This window comes from Aphidius gifuensis, linkage group LG1, assembly GCF_014905175.1.
Source record: "Aphidius gifuensis isolate YNYX2018 linkage group LG1, ASM1490517v1, whole genome shotgun sequence".
NCBI lineage: Eukaryota > Metazoa > Arthropoda > Insecta > Hymenoptera > Braconidae > Aphidius > Aphidius gifuensis.
Genome location: NC_057788.1, coordinates 14,860,856 through 14,884,125, shown reverse-complemented (window position 1 = coordinate 14,884,125; position 23,270 = coordinate 14,860,856). Strand labels below are relative to the sequence as shown.

The following is a 23,270-nucleotide window of genomic DNA, read 5'->3' as shown; positions in this document are numbered from 1 at the left end:
TATAAAGTTTATTAGCGAAAAAACCCATATACCAAGTTTAAAAAAACCGTAATCATGAGAACCATACAAATCTTCGCTTTTTCCGATTACTATTTATTGCAATGAATATCATAACTGATATCAGTGGCATGCTGTTAGATCGACACATTGAAAATTGACACAGGCTAGTTAAACACATAAAATTTTCACAAATAAAAAAGACACAAATTAATTAGATACATTTTAGAACGACACAAATTAAATTCACACGTATTAATCGGACACATAATATTTTAATTATTTTATAAGACACACAAAAATATTACACTTATAATTAGACACAAAATAATTCGACACAAAATAATTAATAAAAAATATAATAGACACATATAAATTATTATTAGACACATAAAAATACAACAAAAATAAATTAGACACATTAAAAATAGAAACATTGAAGATAGACACATAATAAATCGACACGTAATAATCGGACACATTAAAATAAAAAACTTCAAAGAACGACACAATAAATTAGACACTATTTAAAACGACACAAATTAAATTTACATGTATTAATCGGACACATAATATTTTAATTATTTTATAAGACACATAAAAATATTATACTCATAGTTAGACACAAAATAATTAATAAAAAATATAATAGACACATATTAATTAATTGTTAATGACAAAATTAATAGACATTAAATATAAAATTGTTGAAGGACACATAATATATTGACATGTTTTAATCGGACACATTAAATAAGAACGACATTAGTAGGGTTTAAACTTGAGTTCACATAGACCTTTCGTCTATTACAGTGTGTCGGTAATTCAGAATAAAATGAGATGAGGAATGTTTCTTTTTAAATGGTCAACGTTTTAAAAATTGAATTGATTTAATTAGATAACATAATTAAATATCACATATTCTTTGTCTTTCAATTATGTTATTTCATTATTTTTGCAACTAATTATGTAATCTAATTAAATCAATTCAATTTTTAAAACGTTGACCATTTAAAAAGAGAAAAACACATTCAGTGCCATCTCTCATTTTTTTTCTGAATTACCGACACACTGTAATAGACGAATTTGTCTATGTGGGACTCAAACTCATCTATGTGTCCAACTATTAGGTTTAAATTTTATTTGTGTCGTTCTTTTATTTTAATGTGTCCGATTAAAACATGTCAATATATTATGTGTCTAACTTCAACAATTTTATATTTATGTGTCTAATTAATTTTTGTCGTATTTTTATGTGTCAAATATTAATTAATATGTGTCGTTTTAAATAGTGTCTAATTTATTGTGTCGTTCTTTGAAGTTTTTTATTTTAATGTGTCCGATTATTACGTGTCGATTTATTATGTGTCTATCTTCAATGTTTCTATTTTTAATGTGTCTAATTTATTTTTGTTGTATTTTTATGTGTCTAATAATAATTTATATGTGTCTATTATATTTTTTATTAATTATTTTGTGTCGAATTATTTTGTGTCTAATTATGAGTGTAATATTTTTGTGTGTCATATAAAATAATTAAAATATTATGTGTCCGATTAATACGTGTGAATTTAATTTGTGTCGTTCTAAATTGTATCTAATTAATTTGTGTCTTTTTTATTTGTGAAAATTTTATGTGTCTAACTAGCCCGTGTCAATTTTAAATGTGTCGATCTAACAGCATGCCTATCAATAAAATATTATATTCTTTAAAAAAAACTATTTGCAGTCAAAAAATTGTCCGCGAGTTTATATTTTTCATATATTGCCTTTTAATTATAACTGTAATTATAATTATAATTATCTTATGTTCAATGCTGATAACAAAGTTAGCGACAACAACCTATTTAATTTCAGCATTATCTGGTACTTGAACGAAAATTATTATTATACGTCTGTAACCCAAGGAATATTCTGGAATTTGAAATCTAATAAAGGCTGATGAAAGATATTAAAAACATCATACTCATGATCATGTGCATACATCGAACGTGAAAGAATCAATGAAGGTCAATGGATTGCCTAATACTTTAGTTTGTTTCCAAGTGACCTAAATTTTATAATTTTTGAAAAAAATTTACGAATCGTTGAATTATTGTCTATACGTAAATGTACATTTACACATATTTTTTTTTTAAATATAAGTATATAATTTTTTTTTTTTTTCAGAAAGTATATTGGAAATTCAATAAATAGCATGATAATTAAAAAATGGATTTCACTAACTGGTTTATTACTAGCCATAGTAATGTTGCACAATACTTTAGGTAAGTGAATGAACGTCGAAGAAAAAAAAAGTGTCTAATAAAAACACTGTTGTTTAATAATCAAAATGTTCGGTAGGAGCCGTTATAAACCAGAAAAAGATGCTGAAAGAGGATAATATTGCCAAGACAAATTGGACTGAATTAACAGATAAATGGATAACCGCAAAAGAGAGGATTGAAGATAGATTTGTGACATTATTGCCATCAGTCGGACAAGTTAGAGAGTTGCCACCGACTCCACAGACCATAATCGATAGCATGAATACCGAACAGTTGGCCAAAGTAAGTTTTTTCCTTATCATCAATAATTAATATCAAACGTATAGTTAATGGCAGTAATTTTATTCTACAGGTCAACTACTCGCGAATGCTCTGGGACATTGAAAATATACAACAAGGTGGTCATTTATCGCTTTTAGTAGATAAAGCAATGAATTTCATGGATTTACGGCAAGTGATGTTCGAAGTTGAGACTTCAGTCATGTCTAAAGTTTCTTGTACAGCGTGTAAAGCAGGTGCAACACTATTGCAATACTTTATCAAAGCTGGAAAAAGTGATCATGAAATTATGTCTAGTATTTTACAATTTTGTGTTTCTTTAAAAATTCAGAGCCCAAGAGTTTGTCAAGGAGTTACGCTTCTCTTTGGGGTAAGTTAACTTTAACGAAGAATTATTATTTTTCTTTGTATAGATTATCATATACTTTTATATTTTTAATATTCTTTTTTTATCATTATTGAAAAAAAAAATTGGTCACGTGCGGCACCAGTAGGGTGTTCATATCAAGTATTCGACAGAAAAAAAAGAAGTATAAAAACAAAAAGAAAGAGAGAAAGACGTGAATATTGCATGTGAGAGACGAGGAAAGAATATAACTGCTATGAATATTTAAATCTTTGTTTGCAAGTTGCTCATGCGCACATTGGTTGGTAATCGTTCTTTTAACCGCTCTTTATCAAATGGTGACGTTATACTATATGCTAAAATAACAATTATCTATACTTAAAATCTTTTCACTTCACGGATGCGTCATAAGTAGTGTTGTCGGTCTATCTTTACAGACACTACTACAGCACTACAAATTCAGATTTTCAATGTACATAATTCCAGTGCCGTAACAAGGAATTTTTGCGCCCTGGGCAAAATTATATTTTGCGCCCTATTTTTATCGATATAATATATAAAAAAGAAATCATTTGTTAGGTGTATTTAACAATAATATATAGGTATAACAAGCAAAACCGCCAGAATATACTGAAATTATTTTATTTTTTAAATAAAAATTGTTGTGGATATTAATATAGAAGACAAAATATTTTAAAAGTGATACCTATAGATGAAGAATAGATCATTAGAAAATCAAAACAGTTTTTGTCTTCTGGCGTTGTCGCTGGAAAATTCATCTATGATGTCATCGAAGTCTATTGAAGATACAATCAATTTGGCACAATGATTCTATTGTATTATAGAAACCATTGCAGAGAAATTGATCTAGATAATGAAATAATTTATTTGGTTACATCCAATCTTTAGCAACAGTCACCAATAGCTTTTTGATTAATTAATTATGGCAAATGTATCTAGGGAAAGAATGTAACCAAATATATTAATTCCTAGTCTAAATTAATTCCTTAGCAATATCTCCTATCATAAATTGAAATTATTGTCTAAAATAGCTAAAGAATTCATTTAGACTAGGAAATAATATATTTGGTGATACATTCTTTCCTCAGCAATAATTGGCAATAGCTTTTTCATTAATTAATTATGGCAAATGTTGCTAAGAAAAGGATGTGACCAAATAAATAAATTTGTAATCTGAATTAATTTCTCAGCCATTTGCCATAATCATCTCAATTTATGTCAATTAAAAAAAGGATAGGCAAACCTTTGGCATATATAGTCAATACAAGCAGAATAAAAATCGGTCCATGTTAACCTGCGTTACTGGTTAAGTCGGTTATAGTACGATGTTAGTGATAGGTAGAATTAGGTAGAATTTTAGAGTATAGAGGATCGTGTCTTGGCCGTTGTCAGAAGAAACAAAAAAAAATTTCAATTCAAATTATTAAGTATATTTTTTATTTTACGTCTTATTTTGCATTTTTAATATTGTTTTAGAACGATTGTCTCTAAATGACAAATGACAATAATGAGGACGATTAACTTCAAAATTTAGAAAGACAATCATGTTTATGTAATATCTGAATGATCATAAATGACAGTAGTCAATTTCTTTCCTGAAAATATAATTTTTTTTTTAATTGTTTAAAAAAGAATATTTTTTTTCTTGTGACGCGCTTCTAAGTGCACCCCCCTTTACACTGCGCCCTGGGCAGTTGCCCCTCTTGCCCACCCCTTGTTACGGCACTGCATAATTCAGCTGGCTGACAACCATAAATTTTCGAAGTAATCAGCGACTATCTTTAAAATGGCACGGAAAAAAGCGTTTTTGCTTTTCATGTGAATTTTTGTTATGTTGCGATAACTTTTTAACTTTTCAATTGAATTTTGTTTTATTTTCTATTTATTTCTTCCAAAATCGATGTAATTTCTTACTTAAATATTTGGGCTTTAACAATCTTAATTTTAGAGCTAGGTTCAAAACCTAAAATTGATTGATTACGTTGATTAAGGTTTCAATCGATGACGCTCCATTAGTAGATTTCACGATATTTTTTTTAAATTATTAGATGCATTATTCTTTTTTTTTTATTCAACAATATGTGGTGTCACACTTTGTCATTTATCAAACCTACGAACCGAATGGATTAATGTTAAATCGAATTAATATTTTTTTTTTTTTTTAATCGTAGTAATTTTTTTATATTTGTGGGCCCTATTAGGTTTATTGTTCACATTTTCTCGCAGGGCCTAATTGTAAATAATGAGCAATTAATTCCACTAAGGTTTCAATCGACGACACTTCGTGACTAGGTTTCACGATATTCTTTTCAATTTTTAGGTTTCTCAAATATTGCTTGACAATGGAAAAAAATAAAGGATATTCAAGGAAAAAAAAAAAAAGTTAGTTTTTTTTAAGGTTGTTTGTAAATAATTAAATTTCTACTCGATTTTTTTTTAATTATATACAGAAAAAAAATATTCATAAAAATATATTTCTTTTAAGCTAGGGTTGTTGATTTACCGAGTTTTTATTTTTAAAGCGTTTTTTACCGGTAAAAAACGAGTAAAAACACATTTCCAACCAAAAAAAGGGTGGCTTATGCAGCCAATCATATATCAGTTTCTAAGCGGGTAAACTAAAGCCTTTTATAATATTTTCAAAATTTAAAATAATAGTCGTATTATCCCCGGTTGGAATATTACTCCGGCATGAGATGGATGCCGGAATAATTTCGTCAGTATGAAAATAGTACCGGCAAAATTATTTTGGCATGAGATCTTTCAGATCGATCAATGAAAGAGACAAAAATCCAGCACTGATTTCATGTCGAGTAATTTCATCGCCATCAATCTCATGCCGGAGTAATTTCTCCGGAAATAGCCCAAAAATGAAGTATAATGGCGGAGAAATATTTCTACCAGGGATATCAATAAAAATATATCGATTATCTCAATGCATGATCATTTATGACAAATTGATCAATAATATTGAAACAATAGAAAAATAAATAAATAAAAATTAATTTGTCTTCTCTGTTGTGAGATTGTCAGCACTAACCTTCAAATCGGATTCAACTCGAATTAAATTCACATATTATTGATAACTGTTGATTGAAAAAATTCTTACCCAGATAACCACGTATTTCCAGAATACATAACTGGTATATTTCCGGTAATTTACCAGTAAAGTTGACTATCAATTTACTGGAAAATTACTGGAGAACTTTTCTGGTTCTGCTTTCTGTAAATTTGGGAATGATGGAGTTAAGGAATCAATGTTGGTTAAAACATAATTTTTTTGGCAACGTTAATTTTGTATCTTCATCTCTTCCTTACCTACTGCTTGTCCTTGGGATTTTTATTTAAAAAAAATAAAATAACATGTAGTTTATCTATTAAATAAATAAAAATCCAAAAGACGAGCAGTAGCTAAGGAATTAATGTTGCCAAAAAAATTATGTTTTCAGCAACATCAATTCCTTAGCTATTGCTTGTTTTTGGGATATTCATTCATTTAATAGATAAATTACATGTTATTTTATTTTATAAAAATAAAAATCTCAAGGACAAGCAGTGGGTAAGGAAAAGATGGAGCTACGAAATTAATGTTGCCAAAAAAATTATGTTTTAAGCAACATAATTCCTTAGCTACTTCTTTTTCGTAGCTACTGCTTTTCCTTGGACATTTTTATCTTTTCAAAATAAAATTGCAGGTAGTTTATTTATTGAATAATTAAAAAACGTCCAAGGACAAGCAGTAGCTAAGGAAAAGATGGAGCTAAAGAATTAATGTTGCCAAAAAAATTATGTTTTAAGCAACATTAAGTTCTTAGCTCCATCTTTTCCTCAGCTACTGCTTGTCCGTGGGATTTTTATTTATTTAATAAATAAAAAAAAAGAAAATTAATTTCAAAAAACAATTATTATATAATCATAGCAATTTATTTGAATAAATTAAATTACTAAGGAAAAGATGTATGTAAAGAAAAAATGGAGCTAAGGAATTAATATACCTCACCTCATAATTGTCAAGGTATTTTCTTTCACTACCAGAAAAATTTTTCAGTAATTTTCCAGTAAATTGGTAGTAAGCAATATCATAGTCGATTTCAAATAAATGTTATGGTATGTTACTGGAATGGTATGGTAAGTTACTGGAAATTTACTAGTAAGCATTTCTGGAAATGATTTCCAGTAAATTTCTGATAGAATTACTATGCAGATTTCCATTAATCGTTCTAGTAATTTTCTGGAAATTTTCTAGTTAGCATTTTCTGGAAATAATTTCCAGTAAATTTTTAGAAGAATTACTATGCAGATTTCCATTAATCGTTCTAGTAATTTTCCGAAAATTTTCTATTTAGAAAATTTCTTAATTAGTTTAAATTCTATGTGTAAAATGAAGATGAAATAAATAAATCGAAGATTTTTATTGGAAACTGTACAAATTTTTTCATCTTATCAGTGTAGCAGCCGTATGATATTGGAACAAAATATTTAAAATTTTTTTTTTTTTATATACAAACTTGAATTTTTCTGACGTTTTTCTGGAGCGATCCCGTCAAAAATATTTTACGGAATTTGAATAGGTATATAAATGTCGTAATAATTTGAAGCGGTTGTGGAATGATCGAGTGCGATTCCAGAAAAATTATTTTCACTAGGATTGCCAACTATTTAACTTATTAATAATTCACTAATTAATTTCATAATCATCTATTATTAAATTCAATATTACAATACTTAAATATAATGAAAGAAAAAATAAATATGATAAATGATGAAACAAACAAATTCATGTTTTTTAGCCATATATATTTTCCATGCATAGATAGAACACATTAAAAATAAAATAAAATTCTACACGGAGAGAAATCCGCAGCAAACAATGCTGTAAAGTATCAAACAAATTTTACTGTAATCTACTGGAAATTTAGAAGTTGCGTGGAGAGGCCACCAGGATCGACTAAAATTTTCTACTACACTACAGTAATTTTAATCAAAACAAAAAAAAAAAACAACACAAAAAATTAAATAAAACCTTATTGTTTTAACATCAAAATAAAAATGTAACGTGTTTATTAATTTTTAAAAAATAAACCATTTTATAATTTTCATGTGTTTCACCGCATTTTTATTTAGATTCATTAAGTTCGAACGAAAAAAGTACAAACAAGAAATGTGACCTAGTGGGCCCCTCAATGCTACAGTAAAAATTTATAAAATTTTATGCGGCACCCTTCACTTTTTTCTGCGTAGACGGTCCTGTTTTCCACCAATACATGTGCGGTTGTGTGTATCTATATGCACACAAACGTATTTTGTTACCTCCACTCCTTCACTCTTTGACTTTTTTTTTTTTTTTAAACAATGATTGTTAAACTTTCTAGCCAGGAACTTGAATTTTTTTTTTTTCTATAATTATTCTAAGATTTTAAAGTTTCATACAGATAGTTTTTTATTTAGGTGTGGAGACAAGAACATGGTAAAAATTTGATATATGTTGTTTTTTTTTTAACATTTTTCGACTATCCCGTAAGCGTACACGCTAAAAGTTGTTGACTTTGAATATTGATAACTATTTTACTAGCGGGGGTAGACTTTTGAAATTTTGGCATAAGATAGATAACTATTTCATAAACCTACTCTGAAAATTTAAAAAAAAGTTAAAGATAATCAAGTGTTGTTCGAACTCCCTTAATAAAATAAAAATAATAAACTTTTTCAGAAGAGGTTAGGAACACACTTGATTTACAAAAAATATTCGTGTCATCTGGCGGGAAAACTTGCTGTACACTACAGTAATTTCTGGTCTAAAATATACCAATAACTCAAGACTTCAAAAATTCCGGCAGACTACAGTAAAAAATTTAGATGAAATATAATAATAATCATTATAGTAAGTGGGAATTAGTCGCTGAAATGACGTCGGCCATGATTTTTATGATACCACTACAGTAATATATGCTGCGGATTTCTCTCCGTGTATGTATATTACATATGAATCATTATTTATAATATAAATTGTAAACATCTGATTCATTAAATTATTTCAAAAATTTTATATTTTTCATTAAGGTGTTACTCGAGTAAAGTCAAAATAGTTAGAGACCAATGTAATTAATAAAAAACGATTCTATGCAAAGAAATACATCTATTCATAACTTTTTTTTTGTGCTAGGTAACTTTGTTTGTTCATAATAAACTATTAAAGTTGCTATTTTTTTCGAGGTTGAACACGGTGAGACAGGAAGATTTTACTTTTTTTTGGGTTCAACTTAAACTTTCATATAAAAGTAAAAGTTGGAGAATTCTCAAAAACTATCAGCCTGTAGAGGAAAAAAAGACGAATTTTTTAGTTAAATAATAATTTTCTAACCTAAAATATTTTGTTCATAGAATAGAAAAATAAATTTTTGTCTTTGTCTAAATACATGAGTGGAAGTGAGAAACAATATTTTTTTCTTTTTTTTATCCTTTTCGCACTCATAGAAAATATTATGTTTTTATACTCCATCCGCCAGAGGTCTCGAGTTTACTAGAGTAACACGTTAAGGTTTCCTGTTCAGGGTATCATCAGGTAAACCTTCATATATCCTGAACAGAGAAGCTCCATCCATTCTTAGCTAAAACACTGTCAGGATAAATCGGTCAAATGGATCAGATCTTTTTTAAGTTTACTATGTTATGAGCTTATTTTTAGTAAATCATATTATTATTATAATTATATCATTGTCGACCTTCAAATCATCTTCCGTTAGAAGACACGCGTCTTTGAATGTTCTTTACATACATTTTGAATGCAACTGCAAAGACGTTTCAAGGGCTCCCGGGAAAAAATTTCGACGATCGTTGACGATCGTGGAAGACAACGCTTTTGTCCACGTCTCGGGTGATCTTCAAAGATCTTCAACGATCTGTGGCAATCTGTGGCGATCTTCAAAGATCATCAAAGATCGTGGAAAATCAGAAAAAAAATAAAACGAGGAAAAACAATTAAAACTACTTTAAATAAATATTTTACGACATTTTAGAAAGAAATATTGAGTTTTTATGTTTTATCTACAAAGATCGTCACAGATCGTCAACGATCTTTAAAGATCTTTAAAGGTCTTCACTGATCTGTGACGATCTTTAAAGATCTTCAGCGATCTGTGACGATCTTTATACATAAAACATAAAAAACTCACTATTTCTTCCTAAAATTTCGTGAAATATTTATTTAAAGTAGTTTTTCGTTTTTCTTTCTGATCGTCCACGATCTTTGATGATCTTGAAATACATTCTGCGATATTCGAAGATCAAAAGACCTTAACATATCGCTGAAGATCGCCACAGATCGCCACAGATCGCCACAGATCACCACAGATCGCCACAGATCGCTGAAGATCTTTGAAGATCACCCGAGACGTGGACAAAAGCGTTGTCTTCCACGATCGTGCATATACGATCGTCAACGATCGTCGGAATTTTTTCCCGGGCTTATTCAACATTGCACATTTGATGAGCCCTTGGGTGCGTTCCGTGGCTATCCAGTCCGTACGAACTTCAAAATGGCGGAGTTTGGAAATATTTTGATCCTTTGTTGTGGTAGATCTGATTTTTTTCATTTGAAAATATCTGATCAAATTTGACGTTAGCCAATTTATTCGACAGATTTAAAATAATTAAATAGAAACTCTGTCAACTTAAACCTGAAAAAAATACTAATACTTAATATTTTAAGTTATTATAAATCTCTGGCCTTCTCTTTGGCTATAGTGATGATGTATCATAGTAACTTTTAACATTATTAGAATTTTCATTTTTTTCGTCGCCATTTTGAAGTTTGTACGGACTGGATAGCCACGGAACGCACCCCTTGAAACGTCTCTGTTTTTTCGTCTCTCAATGAAAAACCAGCACTTGAGTGTTTAAATAGACAAAATATTGTTTGATCGTTATCATGACTGCTGTGATTAAGTAAGTTAGATAAAGGAATGTCACCCAGGAGACCCCAGTTCAAGCCCACGTAAAGTTAAGAATTTTTCATAACAATATGTTGTTTGTTAAATAAAACTTAATTTGTTTAAATAATTGCAATATTTTTTTTCTTTTTAATTGTTTTATTAAATTACCCTATTTTTAAAAGCATGTGGCACTCAGTAAGGCAATTTTCAGAGACAAATGCTGCCGTCTCGCATCGAGAGACTAAAAAATTTCGTCTCGGGAACTTAAAATAAATAAAAAAAAAATTTTTTCTCAATGTATAATACTTTTTATTAATCATTTTTCATCAATTTATATAAAAATGAGTTGTTTAACGTGCCATACTTCCTGGAGAAGCTCTTACATGATCTCCTCTTTTACGTTTTAAGAGTCAATTCTCTTTTTACAATTATTTACTTTTTGCAACAGTAATGGATGTCGACTTTTACAATGCATTCAACTTATTATAGCCCAGGAAAACCATTGAAAATCGGTGTAGTTCAATCAGCTAGTATAGTCTTTCCATCAATTTATATATCAATAATCGTCTCTTTTTACAATTTTTTATAATGTTTTTACTTCTTTAATTTTAGGGTGAAGTCATCTATGTTTTGAAGCAAGTGAACATGGGACCATCACAAATATGTAGCTTTGTGATTGGTGATGCATGTGATGATGCTTATAATCCCCAACATGAATGGGAGGTTGCATTTCCACCAGTCAAGAAACCATCAATAAAACCACCAATTGCTCCAAAAGAAAGTGCACCAACATTCAAAGTTTTGCATATATCTGATACTCATTATGATCCGTATTATCAAGAAGGAGCAAATGCTGCTTGCAATGAACCATTGTGTTGCAGATTGACGAATGGCGCACCACTAACAGCATCAGCAGCTGCTGGTCGATGGGGTGACTATAGAAAATGTGATACACCGAAAAGAACAATTGATCATATGCTTAAACACATTCAAGATACACATTCTGATATCGACTATATACTTTGGACTGGAGATTTACCTCCTCATGATGTGTGGAATCAAACGAGAGAAGAAAATTTGAAAATTTTACGAGAAACAGTAACACAAATGATTGAAACATTCCCTGGTGTACCAATATTTCCAGCACTTGGCAATCATGAATCAGCTCCAGTTAATAGCTTTCCTCCACCTTTTGTACCGGAAGAAAGTAGTATTTCTTGGCTTTATGATGAACTTGATAAACAATGGAAGCGTTGGTTACCTGCTGGAGTCTCACATACCGTAAGAAGAGGTGCATTTTATTCTGTTTTGGTACGACCTGGTTTCAGAATTCTCTCAGTCAATATGAATTATTGTAATAATAAAAATTGGTGGTTATTGATTAATAGCACTGATCCGGTTTCTGAACTCCAATGGTTAGTTTATGAACTTCAAGGAGCTGAAATGAATGATGAAAAAGTTCATATTATTGGACACATTCCCCCCGGTCATTCAGATTGTCTTAAAGTATGGTCAAGAAATTATTATCATATTATAAATCGTTATGAATCGACGATAACTGCTCAATTCTTCGGTCATACTCACTATGATGAATTTCAATTATTCTATGACACTTCGGATTTAGGTAGAGCTGTGAGTATTGCATATATTGGGCCGTCAGTCTCTCCATATTATGATTTGAATCCTGGATACAGAATATATTACATTGACGGAGATCATCCTCAATCAACAAGGATGGTCGTTGATCATGAAAGTTGGGTGATGAATCTTAAAGAGGCTAATTTGTATGACTATCCAATTTGGTACAAATTGTATAGTGCTAGAGACGAATACAAAATGCCATCACTGTTACCAAAAGATTGGGACTCATTGATTGATAAAATGACAAACGAGCCTGCAAGTTTTGAAAGATACTACAAGTAAGTTTATTTTTGATACATAGATGAATGGTGTGATATTCTTTTGCATCAAGAAATACTTCTCAGATTATGCTATGAAATCCTCGAACCCTCGAATAAATAGCATTGAATCAGTGCCGTAACAAGGGGTGGGCAAGAGGGGCAACTGCCCAGGGCGCAGTGTAAAGAGGGGCGCACTTAGAAGTGCGTGACAAGAAAAAAAATATTCTTTTTAAAACAATTGAAAAAAAAATTTATTTTCAGGAAATAAATTGACTACTGTCATTTATGATCATTCGGGTATTACATAAACATGATTGTCTTTCTAAATTTGAAGGTAATCGTCCTTATTATTGCCATTGTTCGTTTAGAGACAATCGTCCAAAAACAATATTAAAAATGCAAAATACGACCTAAATTAAAAAATACTTAATAATTTCGATTGAAATTTTTTCTTTGTTTCTTCTGACAACGGCCAAGACACGATCCTCTATACTTTAAAATTCTACCTAATTCTACCTATCACTAACATCGTATTTTAAGGGATTTGGACGATTTTTTTAAAACGAAGAGTGAGACAACATTTTTTCTCTGTTTTTTGTCTTTTTCGCATAAAATATTGTGTTTCTAGAAGTCATCCGCAAGAGGTCTCTAATAATTTTTCAATAATTCCTCATAAAAATAAATTTTTTTATACTTCAATTATTAATTGTAAAAAAACTAAGCTCCAAACCTCTTTTATTTTTTTTCATGATGTCATATTGTCGATTGGAGATATTGGTATTTTAATGGATTTTTTTTTGACAAAAATCGCATTCTCCATAAGAGCTAGGGCTTCATGCGGTACCGAGACTAGTCTCGGTCTCGCATGCGTCGTCTCGCGAGACGCGAGACCGAGACCGAGACCGAGACTATCGTCTGAAAGTCTCGCTAGTCTCGCGAGACTCTGAAAATTTTAAATAATATTTTTTTTACCGTATCGAATCATATTCAAAAAAAAGAACTGTTATATTCCTGCACAGTAAGACACTGCACAGTAGGGCACTGACGCCAGAGTCACAAGATATTTACAAGCCTTATGTATCAATGAAAATTGTAAAGACTCAAGTTACGCCAATTATATTTTCCTCAACTGATATTTTTTGTATTTGATGTTTCAAAAGCAATGATTTACTTCTTGGAAAAAAAATACATATCGATGAAGTAAAAAAAAAAAAAAAGAAAATATACTATTTGTTTATGGCATTTCTAAAGACTTTTCTCAGACTAATTTAAAAAACTTTGGTTTAGAATCGGAAGTTCAAGGTATTACAACTGATAACGCCTCTTCAAATATGACATTTGTTGAAGAACTAGAAAATGAGATGGAAAAAATAGGATACTCGATAAAAAACAAACGTCGTATATAAAAATAATTCTCGTCATAATTTTGTATGATTAATCAATTTTATTAATATTAAAATTAATAATCAATTTATTAATTAAAATAATTCAATATTTATTGCATTATTTTATATTTTATAATTTTAAAAAAATTGGGTAATACAATATTCATTGTTTTTATTTTACACGAATTTGATATACATGGTATTATTCAATCACTTTTTTTACTTTACTTGGACGAATAAATATTAGTATAAAAGCGAGACCCGGCGATACTTGCGAGACGAGACCGAGACCTAAAATCTTAAAATTGCGAGACCGAGACCGAGACCGAGACCTGGTGCGAACGAGCGAGACCGATACCGAGACTCGTCGAATCTCGTCTCGTCTCGTACCGCATGAAGCCCTAATAAGAGCCAATGTTAAAAGTTGTCAACTTTAAAATTAATAAAAAAAAGCTTCAAACAATTACCAAAAATCACATAAAATGTATTAGTATTTCAAAATCTACTGTATAAATTTCATTTCTTTCTCATATTCGAAAAAAATCGTCCAAATCCTTAACAGACTTAACCACGAACGCAGGTTAAATAATGGACCGATTTTTATTCTACTAATATTGACTATAGGCCAAAGGAATTTTTATTTGGTCACATCAGCAACATTTGCCATAATTAATTAATAAAAAAGCTATTGCCAATTATTGCTGAGGAAAGAATGTATAACCAAATATATTATTTCCTAGTCTAAATAAATTCTTTAGCTATTTTAGACAATAATTTCAATTTATGATAGGAGATATTGCTTAAAAATCAATTGAGACTAGGAATTAATATATTTGGTTACATTCTTTCCCTAGATACATTTGCCATAATTAATTAATCAAAAAGAGCTATTGGCAACTTTTGCTAAGGATTAGATGTAACCAAATAAATTATTTCATAATCTAGATTAATTTCTCTGCAATTTTTTCTATAATAAAATAGAATCATTGTGCCAAATTGATTGTATCTTCAATAGACTTCGATGACATCATGATAGATGAATACAAATGAAACACAAAACAATTGAAACACCTCACAGGAGGCACCATAGATAAATTTTCCAGTGACAATGCTAGAAGACAAAAATTGTTTTGATTTCGTAATGATTCATTCTTCATCTATATCACCCCTGGTAGAAATAATCTCTCCGGATTTTCTCCAGATTATCTCCGGATTTCTCCAGATTTTCTACGCAATTGAGACTTCCGGTATTATTCCGGAGTTTTTTCGGGTTTTCTCTGGATTTTTTCAGAAAAAATTTCTTTTTTATTTTTCGTATGCAAACTCTTATTTCTACTTTTTCTTATTAATTTTTCCATTTTTTTGTGTTTGTTTTTTAAAGTCAAAATTCCGGAAAAAATCCGGAGATATTATAGAAATAGTCTGGAGGTTACTCCGTAAATAAAATGTTATTTTCGATGGTGTTTAAAAATTTTTATTATTTTTATTAAATTCTTCCTGGATTTATCATGAAACCGGGATCGTTCACTCAAATCGCGAATGATGGTGGATTCACGATGAAGTTCTTGATATCCGTAAATATCTCCGGAAGTCTCAATTACGTAGAAAATCCGGAGAAAATCAGGAGAGATTATTTCTACCAGGGTACACCTAACAAATGATTTTTTTTTCATATATTATATCGATAAAAATAGGGCGCAAAATATAATTTTGCCCAGGGCGCAAAAATTCTTTGTTACGGCACTGCATTGAATAACATCACATTCGCAACAAAAAAAAAAGAAAAATCATATTCATTATTGTCATAGGAAATAAAATCCGGTTTTTATTTGAGAACATCAACTCAATCGAAGTGGAACACATAAAAACGGAATAAAAAAAATTTTTTTGTATAAATATATTTCCACTAAATTCAAGTGTATTAATTCTTTGATATGGAAAAACTATGCTTGCATAAAAAACTTAAAGGATTTGAAACAAAAATGAAATTTTCTTTTTTTTTTAAAAAAAACTGTTGTATAAGGTAAAAATTTGTTGATTGTCAGAGATTATTACCTTGTATTAGATTATACGTGCTTTCTAGACGTAAAAAAATTTTTCGTGTCTGTTTTTAAATTTTTGAAAAAGAAGACTTTCGTTTTTTCAAAAGGGTTATATACTTAATTTAAAAAATTTCGTTACTAAGAAATGTTTTTTTTTCTTTTAATTTTTAAATTGTTCCGATTAAAAAGTTTTAAGGCATATTGTAAAAAGATTTGCTTGAAAATGAGAAAAATAATTTTGAGGACCAATGTGCATTCACTTAATTCAAGTAAAAGTCTTTAATTGCTGAATGTCCCAAGGTAGGACAATTCTTTGGGTTCAAAGAGGCACCCTTGTAATAGTTTAAAGTAGAGTGAGTATAAGCAGAGTGGAGCCATATAGATGATTTTTACCTCGGAAGTGACGGAACCCCCTTATACCTACTCCATACGGTGAGCTCGGAAGTGACGAAAACTTCTTATACCTACTCCATACGGCGAGCACAAAATGTCGGACTAATGGGACCTCGGTGGCTTCACTCTGCTTATACCCACTCTAGTTTAAAGAAATAATAAGCGCCCCCTTATGTCTACATTTTTTATAGTTCACTGCCGCATCTTTAGAAGTATGAGTGTGGGCGGCTTGTATTTACACACACTAATCTACTTCAGCAGATTTTCAATGCTTCGCCCGGTACTTTTTGACCCTAAATTTTCGTCTTAAATAATTAATAACTTTCAAAATCCGAAGTAGAAATCGATGATTTTTTTATTATTATTTTCGTACTTTAAAGAAGTATAAGCTGTAGTAAAATAAAGATTTTTTGTGAGAGCGTTTTTTCAATAGAAGTGAAAACGTGCCGATGCTTCCTATGCGTGTGTAAAAAGTGTTAATTGTTGTCAACTTTGACCCTAATTATCTCGCTTAAATCGTGGTAGAAAATTACAAAAAAAAATTGATAAAATAGATCCTTATTTTACTTAAAAAATGAGCCTACTTTGATCAAAATTTGTGAGAGGGAATTTTTTTCAACATTTTGACATTCAGCCTTCCCTGGTAGAAATTTGTGAGCGCTGCCCGACTTAAGGAGGTTATGCACAAATTCATTGCGGGTGTTGCGGGGCACTTCTGACGTCACAGACAAAACTGAAATCAGACTACACTGTAAAAAAATAAAGTGGAAAGCGCCTGCGCCCCATATACAATATATGGGATTGCGGGTATGTGTGTGTGTTTGAACATGCCATACGTTGCCACATCTAATTTTTGTAAAGTTTATAATTAATTACTCATTAATTGACCGATCAACATATGAAAATTTTTCGCGCAATTAATAAAACTCGGTTTCTAGTATATGTGTGATTTTTTTCAAGACTTTTTCATCATTTTTTCTATCCGAAAAAAATGGTTGAAATCTCCATAAGAGCCAATGTTAAATATTATTTTCAATAATTAATTACAAAAAATTTAACCGATCAACATAAGAAAATAATTATACCGTTGTATTCAGAATGAAAAGATCTACTTGTGTACAAAATTTCAGAAGATTCTCATTATATTTTTAAAAAAAAGAGTAATTTGTGCATAACCTCCTTAACCTGTATAAGCATATATGCTTATACATGTAAAGTCGGGCCAATAAGTCGGGCCAACGTCGGGCTGATGGAATTTTTCTACCAGGGTTAAGGTGAAAATATTAAAAATGTTTCAATTTGATGATTTTATCTTGACTAAGCCTGGATCAGGATACCCAAATTAGGGATTTGATAGGGTACTATCCCGACCAGGTGATCTGTATAACAAAAGAAAATTTTTAATATTTTTATCTTGACCACATCATCATCCTGCCCGGATCAGGCTATAGCCCTGAAAAGTATTGAAACTGTTTATAAGCATGTCAATTATATAATTTCGTAATTTCAAAAAAATAAAAAATTATTTCAAAATTAAATAATTATTTCAAAATTAAATGTACACACAGAGAAGGATATGTTAACAGTTAACATATCCTGTTTAATGTTAACATATGCCATGTTAAAATGGGTGGTGGCTGATAAGTTTACATCAAAGATATATATATTAACATTAAACATACGTATCTTAATAGTTAATATGCGTATGTTAACTATTAAGATATCTGTAATTGACACAATTTGAAGGTTAGGCTGATAGTTGAAGACATTTACGTATGTAAATATGAAAATTGAATGTAAAATTAAGAATGAATTTACAAAAAAACTAAATTTAAATAAATTTGTGACAACACGAGTACATATTATATTATATTACAATTAGAATAGTATCACAATATAATGTCAAAAAAAAAAGATGACAAGAAGTAGACTGGCGCATCAAAATATTTGGCCGCGTAAAGATACGTATGTTAACTATAAACATGCGTATGTTAACAGTTAAGATATCTATGTTTATTGTTAATATATATATCTTAACATTAAACTTTTGTATGTTTAATGTAAACATATTGGTATGTTAACTGTTAACTTATCCTTCTCTGAGTGTACCCAGTTTATTCACTTCTTTATTTTCATTGATTTTTGCAGACATTATTATAAAAACTCACCTGTTCGACCAATATGCAATGATGAGTGCCGAAAGAGACTACTTTGTGATTTAAGGAGTGGCAGAAGTCACGACCGTAAAGCACTATGCCAGAATTTAGAATCAAGAATCGATGGTGAAACGAGAACTGGCTGGCGAGATTGGATTTATAATGGACTATCACTGTCGTACGTAAAGGATTGGTGGATGGCAAATCATAATGGAAATATACAAACTAATGAAGTCGGAGTTTAACAAACAAAAATTAAAAAAATCTTAGATTGTACATAGAGCTTTGAGGAGCAGAGGCTATCAATAATATATAACATTAATTAATTTTCCTAATAGACTAATCTACTTTTATTAAATAAAATTAAATTTTCGATTGTTAATTATGTGTACGATGGCCTAAGTTACGCTTACTAATCGAATTCTGTGAACAGATTTATATCTATCATGTCCGTAGATCACCTGGGCCTGAATTCTCGACGTAGTCAGGCGAAAAAAATCCTCCTACAACCAGTAGTAAATAGGAGGATTTTTTGTCTGACCACGTCGAGAATTAAGCCCCTGGAGTTTCTCTGTTAATCCACGTAGCGTTATCCCATGAGCTGAAAAATTTAATAAAAATAATAAAATGTTATTTACGATGGTGTTTAAAAATTTTTATTATTTTTATTAAATTCTTCCTGGATTTATCATGAAACCGGGATCGTTCACTCAAATCGCGAATGATGGTGGATTCACGATGAAGTTCTTCATGATGAAGTATATTTTTTTACATGGGTGGTGAATAGCTCAGATCTCTAATATATAATATATAGTTTATTGGCTTTCTTCTTTCTCTCTCTTTTTTTTAAGGCAAATATAATAATTAACTTCAATAATAATAAGCAACTTTGTTCAATTTTTGAATAATAAAAATTATATCTAATCTGATCTAATCTCAAGCAAAGAACGACTACGGTCATCTCATTTTGTTCGTCTAGCAGAGAAATAGTGCACTAAGTTGTGACTCTATTTCTTATTTGAATCAAAAAGTTTTTCTATATGCATACAAACATTTGGCTGAAAACGGATAGACAAAAGGCCATGAAGTCTGGTAAATTGTATGGCGACTTGTGTCATTATTTGTTCCCAGTATTTTTAGTAAACTGCCGGTATTGCAGAACGAAACGGAATCCGTAAATGAACGAATGTACCCAAAAAACCGCGTAAATCTTTCAGCGTTTGCGTGCGTGAGTTTTCAAATATGATTAAAAAATTTTACCTGTTATTTTGGCTTCTGCGCGTTTCAAGTTGAAAGGATGGTCCTTCGGGCCGCTTTCTTCAGGCGCTTTTTTATTGCGAAGATTCACTTCTGAGCATGCGCAAGATCGATTTCCAGGGGTCCGTTCAGAAACTCTCATTTTTTCGGATCTTCAAGATGGCGGACATCAGTGCCTATCTAAAGTGCGGAGCTGAATCACCGCCATCTTGAAGATCCGCAAAAATGAGAGTTTCTGAACGGACCCCAGACAAACGAAGCTGTTATCTGCACAAGCATCACCAAATAAAATAAAGTAGCTAAAGAAAATGGTACATCAGTTCGGAACGCGGATCATGACATCACTTAGTTCGGGCATGTTCAAAGCGTTTAAATTACAACTTTTCCCACATGATTTTCAATTAACAATTATAAAATTAACGTGTTACCCAAGTGTTTTTTATAGGCGTGGTCTAAAATCTAAGCCCTATCTTTTTACACTAGACAGAGTCAGGTATAAAAATCAATTTTTTTTTTTTTTTGTTTTAGTTTTTTTTTTTTTTAAAAAAAAGTGACTGAATACATAATGCTCTTTTTCATGAAGGGCGATGGAGTTTCAGAAGACGCGTTGTTTGAGCCTAATACGAAGTCTCTACTACAATTTTATCAAAAGTTATTGCATTCCCAGTTTTCGAGTAATTTCTGAAAAACGCTCTAACTTTCGACAAAATCGTCCTAGATACTTTGTATAAGACTTAAAAAGCATGTGTGGTAAAATCCTACAACTTTTAGTCGAAACTTTTTTCAAAAAAAATTATAGTTTTCATAAAATAGTAAAAAATAGAATTTTTGAAATATTTTTGTCTCTTTTGTTTCAAAAATAGAAAAAAATTGACTATTGGAATCAGGATAAACTCCTTAAGGGGCGATAGAGTTTTAAAAACCACGTTTTTTGAGCTTAATATGAAGTCATTCTGTTGATTCTAACAGAAGTTATAGCTTGCCTTAACTTGAACGAAAGAAAAAAAAAAAAATCGATTTTCAGAAAAATAAAGAAAAATGTACTATTATTGTATTGTTACTTTTAAAAACCATTTAAGAGATAAAATTTAACACGGCCCTAGCCGGAGTATTGAAAATTTTTAATTTTTAACGGTAACGCGGGCTACACACCAAAACAAACGTTACCAGATCTTTTTTCAGTGTTTATATTTTGGCTGCACTGCGCAGTATGTTATTATTTGTTTGTATGCATGACATAACCTCTAAACTAATTTGACAGCATAAATAAATTGTTTACTCTACAAAAGGATGTGATATCTCAACAAAAAAAAAAAAAAGTTTTTTTTACAAAAAAAGGGTCAAGTATTCGAAATTGTCACTAACTGTGTGTATATTAATTAAGATGTGATACCAGAAAGACAAGAAACAAATATATTTTTGACGTTGTAATTAAGTCTGAACTATTAAAAAAAAAAAATTTTAAACTTGACTCCACCTGGTTTTTCCCAAATAAAATTTCAGTATTTATAATAGACATATATTTTACATCAGGTGGGGTCAAGTATAAAATTTTTTTTTTTCAATAGTTCAGACTTAATTACAACGTCAAAAATATCTTTCTTTCTTGTCTTTCTGGTATCACATCTTAATTAATATACACACAGTTAGTGACAATTTCGAATACTTGACACTTTTTTTGTAAAAGAAAACTTGTTTTTTTTTTTTGTTGAGATACCAGACTTCACACACATTTTATTGCATTTTAATTTACTCGCCTTCCGCTATTATATTGACGTTTCCAAGTCACAAAGCTTATTTATAAAAATGACTAAAAAAATGATTTTTTCATGTTGTTTATTTTATTGTATAAACAAAATATTTTAGGTCTGACAATTATTATTCAACTCAAAATTTTTTTCCTCCACAGACTAATAGTTTATGGAAATTCTCAAACTTTAAGTTTTATATAAGTTTAAGTTAAACCAAAAAAAAAAACAAAATCTCTCTATCCCCACTTTGTTTATTATAAATAAATAAAGTTACCTAAGACAAAAAAAAGTGATAAATAGATGTATTTTTTTGCATGGAATCGATTTTCATAAATTATATTGGTTTCTAACTATTTTACTCTACACCTTAAACGGTGACCAAAAAAAAAAAAATTATATCAGGTTATCGAGTATAAGCACTGAGAGAAATTTTAACTAAAAATTAAAATCATGGTTGAATAGAAATTACTATAGTACTTTGTAATTTTTGTTTTAATTCTGGGACTGGCCGCGAGAGTTGGAATTCTACAATAAAATTATGTAAAATGTGTAAAATGTCAAAAAATTGCTAGGTTACTTCAAGCCTCTATACATCGTTATCCATTGCAGATAGACATGGGGTTGAGTGAAGTTTATTATTGAAAATTCAATTCTAAACAATTTATGAAGAATTACTTTTTTTGATTAGTCTCTTAGATTATGAGTTATGAGTTAATTAAATAAAGAACATACATGTTTAGTGAAAACAATAAAAATTATTATATGTTTGAATGAAAAATACTGCACAATATAATAAATATTCTTATATATATAATAAAAATTATCATGTAGACATATAAAAGTTAGCATATAGACTTAAATATTTTTTACTATATAGCTTTGTAAAAATTCTGTTTGTGGGGCGAAATAACACAAAGATGGCCGACCGATTGAACAAATGATTGAACTGTCATGTAATTTCAAGCATTTCTACAGCCTTATCTGTTGAAGCTAGGTATGGGGTTAGGCGAGGTTTATTATTAGTTATTTATTTCTAAACAATTTATCAAGAATAACTTTTTTCTATTTAACAATTAGTTTTCGAGTTTTGAGCGTGTAAACAGAAAAGAAAAAATGTTGCCGGGAATTGATTTCTATTCTCCGTGAATCTAGCACAAACTGCCGAACTTAACACAAAAAATGTCCAACTTTTAAATAAAATTTATAATAAAATTTAGTAAATTCTAAAACCGGTAGTGGGTAAATTCTCAGTTTGCTAGAATTCACTTGTGAGTGTCGTGAATTTAGTCATTTTTTTAAACAAAAATTACAATAAAATTGTGTAAATTTTATGGCTTAGTAGTGTATATAGTCAATGGCCAGATTTTTTACATAATTTTATTGTAAAAATTATCTATCAATATACGAATAATTCTTATAAATGACGGGGGAACGCAGTTTTTACTATTTATTTTGTAATTTTTTCTTTTACATTTGTAATTCTTAGTTAATATTTCTCTCAGTGAGGTAAACGAAAATGCAAAAAAAAAACTCCGTTCTTCTAC

General features: G+C 29.9%; 1 protein-coding gene across 2 annotated transcripts in view; it reads left to right on the top strand.

The window, feature by feature from the left end:
- LOC122848899 (sphingomyelin phosphodiesterase) overlaps positions 1–23,270 on the top strand; it is a 33,276-nt gene that overhangs the window by 4,613 nt on the left and 5,393 nt on the right. For both annotated transcript variants that reach the window (XM_044147356.1, XM_044147349.1), the window contains exons 2-6: positions 2,167–2,264; positions 2,341–2,546; positions 2,617–2,913; positions 11,454–12,760; positions 18,711–18,896. In XM_044147356.1, coding sequence (XP_044003291.1) covers positions 2,195–2,264; positions 2,341–2,546; positions 2,617–2,913; positions 11,454–12,760; positions 18,711–18,896 — 2,066 coding nt within the window. In that variant the 5' untranslated portion in view covers positions 2,167–2,194. The remainder of the gene's footprint in view (positions 1–2,166; positions 2,265–2,340; positions 2,547–2,616; positions 2,914–11,453; positions 12,761–18,710; positions 18,897–23,270) is intronic.